The sequence below is a fragment of the Zalophus californianus genome, chromosome 3 (genome assembly GCF_009762305.2).
Source record: "Zalophus californianus isolate mZalCal1 chromosome 3, mZalCal1.pri.v2, whole genome shotgun sequence".
Taxonomy (NCBI): domain Eukaryota; kingdom Metazoa; phylum Chordata; class Mammalia; order Carnivora; family Otariidae; genus Zalophus; species Zalophus californianus.
The window spans coordinates 129,534,254-129,543,430 of NC_045597.1; the positions used below are offsets into that span (position 1 = coordinate 129,534,254).

General features: G+C 37.5%; 1 protein-coding gene across 1 annotated transcript in view; it reads left to right on the forward strand.

Annotated features, from left to right (window-relative positions):
- Positions 1–4,749, forward strand: part of LOC113920611 (sodium channel protein type 2 subunit alpha) — an 84,197-nt gene extending 79,448 nt beyond the window's left edge. The window contains 1 exon segment of the mRNA XM_035726810.1: positions 1,112–4,749. Within this exon segment, the coding sequence (XP_035582703.1) occupies positions 1,112–2,307 (1,196 nt within the window). The 3' untranslated portion in view covers positions 2,308–4,749.
- The last annotated feature ends 4,428 nt before the right edge of the window (positions 4,750–9,177 follow it).

Below are 9,177 nucleotides of genomic sequence, written 5' to 3' on the forward strand. Positions count from 1 at the left end.
AAGAAAACATATATATAGAGAAAAAAGTAGCATTCCACTCTTTATACTGCTTTCTCTGGTGGACTAGAACACTGAAACAATGTGCCACTCTGATCCTATGAGGTGGTCATATAGTGATTAAAGGATGAGACTCTGGACCATACAGATCTGGCCTGGAGCTTCCCTATTTTCACGACTTACGAGCTCAGTGACCAATGGCAAGTTACCTCCAATTCCTGGCTTTCCAGGGAATATTTCTGTAAAGTGTTATTGTGAGAATTAAATGAGATTATGTAAGTAGATGCACGTAGTAGCATGCCTAGAGCAAAGAAAAGGCTCAGAAAGTACTAAGTTTAACAAAAACAACAACAGAAGTAGATACTATCACCATTTAGTGATGTGGAAAAAAAGAGATAGGATTCAGTCACAAGTATGTCTGTCTCCAAAGCCTGGATTCTCTCCTGTCCATCATTCTTGCCACCTTGCAAATAAAACGGATCATAACCGTCTCAGGATAAGAACTCCCATATTCCAATCCAAAAATCACAAGCCTTGTCCATTAGTTCTTATGCCAGTACCAGAACTGGTATTTTTTTTTTTTTAAGATTTTATTTATTTATTTGACAGAGACACAGCGAGAGAGGGAACACAAGCAGGGGGAGTGGGAGAGGGAGAAGCAGGCTTCCCGCCGAGCAGGGAGCCCGAGGCGGGGCTCGATCCCAGGACCCTGGGAGCATGACCTGAGCTGAAGGCAGATGCTTGACGACTGAACCACGCAGGCGCCCTAGAACTGGTATTTTAGAACTACAAATCCACTCCTTTGCTTGGCCGCCATATACTTTGTGACATCTTTAGGCCTTCGGTGGTTGAATCTTTCAGTAGATGCTTTTCTCGAACTAGGAAAAATGACCATTGAAACCTCAGTTAGCATAAAAGGGTTAATGTTATAACAACAAACATCAGTTTCATTTTGCTAAACAAATACTGCAGATTGTGTGTGTATGTGTGTATGTATACCTAATTCTTATGTCCACATTTTGTAAAACTAGTGATTATCTAATCCATGTAAATTTGTATTCACTGCTATTAAATATAACACTATTTTTTGTTTTTGTTTCTTGATTTTCCACAGGCATGTTTCTGGCTGAGCTGATAGAAAAATACTTTGTGTCCCCTACCCTGTTCCGAGTGATCCGGCTCGCCAGGATTGGTCGAATCTTGCGTCTGATCAAAGGGGCCAAGGGAATCCGCACGCTGCTCTTTGCTCTGATGATGTCCCTTCCTGCCTTGTTTAACATCGGCCTCCTGCTCTTCCTGGTCATGTTCATCTACGCCATCTTTGGAATGTCCAACTTTGCCTATGTCAAGAGGGAAGTTGGAATTGATGACATGTTCAACTTTGAGACCTTCGGCAACAGCATGATCTGCCTGTTCCAAATTACCACCTCTGCTGGCTGGGACGGATTGCTAGCACCTATTCTTAATAGTGGACCTCCAGACTGTGACCCTGAGAAAGATCACCCTGGAAGCTCAGTTAAGGGAGACTGCGGGAACCCATCTGTCGGGATTTTCTTTTTTGTCAGTTACATCATCATATCATTTCTGGTTGTGGTGAACATGTACATCGCTGTCATCCTGGAGAACTTCAGTGTTGCTACTGAAGAAAGTGCAGAGCCCCTGAGTGAGGATGACTTTGAGATGTTCTACGAGGTTTGGGAGAAGTTTGATCCCGACGCCACGCAGTTTATAGAGTTCGCCAAGCTCTCTGATTTTGCAGCTGCCCTGGATCCTCCTCTTCTCATAGCCAAACCAAACAAAGTCCAGCTCATCGCCATGGACCTGCCCATGGTCAGTGGGGACCGGATCCACTGCCTCGACATTTTATTTGCCTTTACAAAGCGTGTTTTGGGTGAGAGTGGCGAGATGGATGCCCTTCGAATACAGATGGAAGAGCGATTCATGGCATCGAACCCCTCCAAAGTCTCCTATGAGCCCATCACAAGCACTCTGAAGCGCAAACAAGAGGAGGTGTCTGCTATTGTTATCCAGAGGGCTTATAGACGCTACCTCTTGAAGCAAAAAGTTAAAAAGGTTTCATGTATCTATAAGAAAGACAAAGGCAAAGAAGGTGACGGAACACCTATCAAAGAAGATATCCTCATTGACAAACTAAATGAGAATTCAACTCCAGAGAAAACTGACATGACGCCTTCCACCACCTCTCCACCTTCCTATGACAGTGTGACCAAACCAGAAAAAGAAAAATTTGAAAAAGACAAATCAGAAAAGGAAGACAAAGGGAAAGATATCAGGGAAAGTAAAAAGTAAAAAAGAACAAAGAATATTCCATTCTGTGATCAATTGTTTACAGCCTGTGATGGTGATGTATTGGTGTCAACAGGACTCCCACAGGAGGTCTATGCCAAACTGACTGTTTTTACAAATGTATACTTAAGGTCAGTGCCTATAACAAGACAGAGACCTCTGGTCAGCAAACTGGGACTCAATAAACCAGGAAAACAGCATTGACAGGAGGTTTCTGTTTTCACAACCAGCTGACACTGCTGAAGAGCAGAGATGTAATGGCTACTCAGACTATAGGAACCACTTTAAAGGGGGGAGGGAAGTTAAATTTTTATGTAAATTCAACACGTGACACTTGATGATAGTAATTGTCACCACTGTTATGATTTAACTGCCACACCTGCCATATTTTTACAAAATGTATGCTGTGAATTTATCACCTTTTTTTTTTTAATTCACAGGTTGTTTACTATTATATGTGACTATTTTTGTAAATGGGTTTATGTTTGGGGAGAGGGATTAAAGGTAGGGAATTCTGCGTTTCTCTATTGTATAACTGGATATATTTTAAATGAAGGCATGCTGCACTTCTCATTCACACATGAAAAAAAATCACATCACAAAAAGAAAGAGTTTACTTCTTGTTTCAAGATGTTTTTAGATTTTTGAGGTGCTTAAATAGCTATTCATGTTTTTAAGGTATCTCATCCAGAAAAATTTTAATGTGCCTGTAAATGTTCCATAGAATTCACAAGCGTTGAAGAATTGTTTTATTTTTACATAATCCATTATATGTACATGTATATATGTATATATGTACACACACACCATTACATAGTCATTCAGAGTCCTGGCAGCATGACTATCCCATTTTTGATAAGTGTCCTTTGGCATAAACTAAAAATATCCTATCAATCCTTTTAAGAAACTGAATTGACCAAAAAGCACCCCCCCCACCACTTTATAAAGTTGATTCTGCTTTTTTCCTGCAGTATTGTTTAGCCATCTTCTGCTCTTGGTGAGGTTGACATAGTATATGTCAATTTAAACAATAAAAGTCTGCTTTGTAAATAGTCATTTTACCCAGTGGTGCATGTTTGAGCAAACAAAAATGATGACTTAAGCACAGTATTTATTGCATCAAATATGTACCACAGTAAGTATAGTTTGCAAGCTTTCAACAGGTAATATAATGTCATTGGCTCCACTGTAGTTTGAAGCTGTCACCGCTGCATGTTTCTCTTGCCCAGGCTGCTGTATCTTATTCCTTCCACTGTTCAGAAGTCCAATATGGGAAGCCATATGTCAGTGGTAAAGTGAAGCAAATTGTTCGACCCAGACCTCATTCTTCATGTCATTAAGCAATAGGTTGCAGCAAACAATGAAGAGCTTCTTGCTTTTTATTCTCCCAATCTTAATTGAACACTCTATGGTAAAAAGCCCGACTGTACGAACATGTTGCAAGCTGCTTAAATCTGTTGAAACTATATGGTTAGAGTTTTCTAAGAAAATATAAATACTGTACAAAGTTCATTTTATTTTATTTTTCAGCCTTTTGTACATAAAATGAGAAATTAAAAGTATCTTCAGGTTGATGTCACAGTCACTATTGTTAGTTTCTGTTCCTAGCACTTTTAAATTGCAGCACTTCACAAAATAAGAAACAAAGACTAAGATGCAGTGTAGGTTTCTGCTTTTTTATTAGTACTGTAAACTTTGCACACATTTCAATGTGAAACAAATCTCAGACTGAGTCCAGCATTTATTTGCTTTCAAATAGTAATGCCTTATCATGGAAAGAGGCTTAAGGAAAGATCAGTTGATATTCTTGGCATTGCTTGGATCAGATGTTTCCACCTAGTCTTTTTATTTAGTAAATCGTCAGTCTTTTCCAGTGTTTGTTTACCCAGATATATCTTACTCTTATTGACCCGTATGGCATTAGAACTGTATCAGTTATGATCTGGGACCCAAGTTTGTTTGTTTGTTTTCTCACAAAGCCAGGTAGTGAAATTATATTACCAGTTACAGCAAAACATTTTGTTTTTCTTTCACAAGCAACATTAAACATAGATTCTTTATACTAAAGCTATTGACTTGTAGTGTGTTGGTGAAATGCATGCAGGAAAATGCTATTACCATAAAGAACGGTAAACCACATTACAATCAAGCCAAAAGAATAAAGGTTTTGCTTTTGTTTTGTATTTAATTGTTCTGTCTTTGTTTCTATCTTTGAAATGCCATTTAAAGGTAAATTTCTATCATGTAAAAATGATCTATCAGAAAAAATATAAATGTAAAGAATACACATTAAATATAATAATTCATCTTTAAATTTTTTCATGGAATGGAAATCAATTAAGAAGAGTGTATTGGATATCTAGTTTTAATATTGGCCAAAAATCTAGATATGGTATTGGGTAGAGTACTGGAAAGTTACAAAAATTAATAAAAAATTGACTAACATTTTAAGTTGTGTGTCCTTTCTCTTTCCCGTCTACTGTTTTGTTTTGTTCTCCTTTCACTTTAGTTTCTTCCCTGTGTATTCTTTTTTTTTTTTTTAAGACTTGTTTATTTATTTGACAGAGAGTGAGAGTGAGAGGGCAGGAGAGCGGCAAGCAGAGGGAGAGGGCGAGGGAGAAGCAGGCTTCCCGCCGAGCAGGGAGCCCAATGCGGGGCTCAATCCCAGGACCCTGGGATCATGACCTGAGCCAAAGGCAGACACTTAACCAACCACCTGAGCCACCCAGGAGCCCTTCCTTATGTATTCTTGATCTACTTTCCTATATACTTTTCCATTCCTTTCTTTGGCTCTAGTTTTTCATTCAGGATACTTTTCTTGTTTCTTTTCTGTTCACCCAATCTCTTATTAATTACAGTCTGTAGAACAAGGGCTCTGTGTGCCTAAACCCCTAATAATTTGTTGTCACTATAAAAAATCCGTAGAATGGGGTGCCTGGGTGGCTCCATTGTTAAGCGTCTGCCTTCAGCTCAAGTCATGATCCCAGGGTTCTGGGATCGAGCCCCGCATCGGGCTCCCTGCTCGGCGGAAAGCCTGCTTCTCCCTCTCCCACTCCCCCTGCTTGTGTTCCCTCTCTTGCTGTGTCTCTCTCTGTCAAATAAATAAATAAAGTCTTTTAAAAAAAAAATCCATTGAGTATCATCATATTCATGTCTACAATTTCCTTGAGAAAAATTCTAAGTGAGCTTAGATCTCAACTTTTCATACCATATTAACAAAACCACAGATTTGGTTTTTCTACTTATGAGCAGTTTGGGAAATGTTTCTCAATTCTGATTGCCTATTAGAATTATCTGAGAAGCTTTTTTAAAAATGCCAGTGCATGGACCAAGACCAGACCAATTGAACTCATATTTCTGGGGATGAGACTTAAGCATCTAATTTTTTTTAAGGCTTACCACTGATGCTGATTCGTGAGTTAAAGCCAGTGAGTTAGGGCCTCTATCCCCAAAAGGAAAAAAATATTTTACAGAAAATGCCCCTTTCCTGTTTCAGAGTTTCATTATATAATTTATTGCACATAAAATAAGGCTTCCAATATGGTGGCTTTTGAGGTGTTTATCTTGTAGTGCAAGGAATTGACATTGATCTATTTATATATCAGGGGTTCTCTTCTAAGACTATAGGTGGTAAAAGGGAATTCTATCAGTATTGTTTTTAAGAGCTTTTTCAAACTATACACCCACACAACATGCACCCCAATTATTCCTAGTGCATACTGGGTTAGATGAATATGCAGGTGGTTTGGGAAACAGTATGGATTCATAAAATACTTTTTCAGGTGAATCCTACATGCCCTGTTGGGTAAAAAACCATTAATCTGGACCAATGAGGGGTAATCCACAAAAAACATACATTCAGTTTGTCATTATCAAGTCACAAATCTAAAGAGGAAAGACTTCCATTCTCTACTTCTTTATTCTGGGGGCACTTCTCATAATCACATGTTCTCCTGAGTTCTGTATAGTACAGATCAATTTACAAAGAGAAGAGAGGAGAAAATAAGGGGGGATGAAAATGCAGAGGAGAAGGAAAGAGGGAAAAACAACTGGGGGAAGTAGAGGGAGGGAGGGGAGTATAAAAATGGGAAGGGATGCTTTATAAATTATCCTGGAAAAAGGTCTTGCTGTTAATACCAACAGCAATAGTGAAGGAAGGGGGAAAGAAAAGGCATAGGAAAAGAAATTTTGCTTAATTGTCAATACGTTAGACACACAATGCAAACATGTTTCTCCTCTCTTCTTTTTTTATTTTTTTTTAAATTTTATTTATTTATTTGACAGAGACAGAGACAGCGAGAGAGGGAACACAAGCAGAGGGAGTGGGAGAGGGAGAAGCAGGCTCCTCACTGAGCAAGGAGCCCGATGTGGGGCTCGATCCCAGGACCCTGGGACCGTGACCTGAGCTGAAAGCAGCAGCTTACCCACTGAGCCACTCAGGCACCCTTTCCTCTCTTCTTTTTTTAAAGAAAAAATACCTTTGAAAAAGGTGAAGAGGACATTATGCAACTAAATGTTAGAATGATTGCATCAATAATGGTTTTTCTTTTCCTGTCATCTGAACTAAATAAATATTTGAGTGTCTACCACATATTAACTTTGTAATAGGAACTGTGAGATCAAAAATGAAATTAAATGTCCAAAAGAAGGGTATAGCCAGAGGTGAAGAACCTTGAATGTCATGCTAAAGAGCCTGAGATTTATTCTGTTGACAATGAGGAATGATTGATTGCTCCTGAGCAGTACAATGGCAGGGAAATGAGATATATCTGTCCCTATTTAATTTGATAGTAAGAAGACTACACTGACCATTCTTTCTGCTAATATTTCACAGAGATCTCATTTTCCCATCTCTTTATTTTTAAAGATGTCTGTGTTCTTATCTTTTGGTATATATTTTTAAAAGAATATACATAGATTTAAAAAAAACCTAACATTTTCTGTTAATAGCCTATCTTAATCTACTTGTATTTATTTTATACACAGATATATTTGATTTTATTTTATTACCTTATTCTGTGCTTTTTGTCAAGTTTTTCTTTTTTCTTCCTTCCCTTTTTGTCCTCTTTTGCATTAATTTTATTGTTTACTCTCTCTCCCGCATCTGTACTAGTTAGTAAGCTACACATCTTCCTCCCTCTCTCCCTTCTTCCCTTCCTTCCTTTTCTCTTGTTGTTTTTTTCAATTTTTAAATAAGCGATTGCTCTTAAATTTTAACATGCATACTTAACTAGTGAAATAAAATCAGCAGTTGTACCCTTATATGGAACAATGAAGTTCCCTAAACTCAGTACATATTATTGCCCACTTTTGATATGATTTTTGTCTACTATTTTAATTCTACTTTGTCTGACGCCCAACATATTAAACGATATTATTATGAATTTGTATAGTCAGTGCTTAGTTAGACTTACTCACTTGTTAATCTTTCCTAAAATATGTTTCTTCTGTCTACTTCTTCATTTTTGTGTTCTATTTCCTTCTTTTTTTTTCTTTTTTAAGATTTATTTATTGGGGGGGGCACAGGGAGAGAGAGAGAGTCCAAAACAGACTCCACCCTAAGCACCTGAGCACGGAGCCCGATGTGGGACTTAATCTCACAACCCTGAGATCATGACCTGACCCGAAATCAAGAGTCGTCGCTTAACTGACTGTGCCACCCAGGTGCCCTCTATTTCCTTCTTGAAATATATAAGGAATTCTAGTAGTAATATCTGTGGGTAGCAGACTCTTTTTTCTTTTTTCTGAAAATGGCTTTATTTCAGCCATATTTTTAAAAATATTTATTTATTTTAGAGAGAGAGAAGCAGAGAGAGCATGAGTGGGGGGAGGGGCAGGGAGAGAGACTCCCAAGCGGACTCCCTGCTGAGTGCAGAGCCCCATGTGGGACTCAAACTCCCAACCCATGAGATCATGACCTGAGCTGAAATCATGAGTCAGATGCTTAACCAACTGAGCCACCAAGGTGCCCCCAGCCATATTTTTAATGGAATAGTTTAGATTGTAATTATTTTGGTGTTTTTTAATTTTTGAGTCTATTTATGAAATTACTTTTATTAATATGCCTCAGAATTTGTGCTAATGTAATTTGAGGATTGGCATATTTATTAATATATATAATTCAGAAAATTCCGGGAAAATCCTCAGCTTTCAGCAAACAAATATTTCCTCATCCTGTATTCTTCTATTTTCCCCATCTGGAACTCCTGAGGATTATATGTTAAATTTCTAAATCTTTCTCCCATGTTTTTTATTGTCTCTTTCTTATTTTTAGCGTTTTTTCTGGGTAATATGTCAGCTTTTGGTATCAGGATAATGCTGGCTTCATAAAACAAGTTAGAAATTGTCCATTTCTGAAAGAATTTCTGTAAGAGTGGAATTATTTCTCCCTTATATATTGACAGAATTCATTTGGAAAGCCATATGGAACTCGAGTCTTTGTGGGAAAGTTTTTAATCAAATATATTTGTTCCTTTAATAGATATAGGTCTATTATGATTTTTCCCATTTTTTGTTTTGGTAAGTTGCATTTTTTTTAAAGAATTTGTTCATCCAAGTTATTGAATTTACTGCATAAATGGTTCATGTAATTCCATTATTATGCTCTCAATATCTGTGGCATCACTAGTCATATCTCTTTTTTCCCTTCTGGTACTGAAAATCTGTAATTTATCTTTTTCTTGATTGGCTTATCTAAGGATTCTTCAATTTTATTAATATATTCAAAACACCAACTTTTGGTTTATTGATTTTCTCTACAGTTTTTCAGTTTTCTATTCATTGATTTCTGCTTTTTTCAATTCTACTATGATTAAGTACATTGTTTGATATAGGTTTTTAAAATAGATACTCATTATCAGGCGCCTGGGTGGC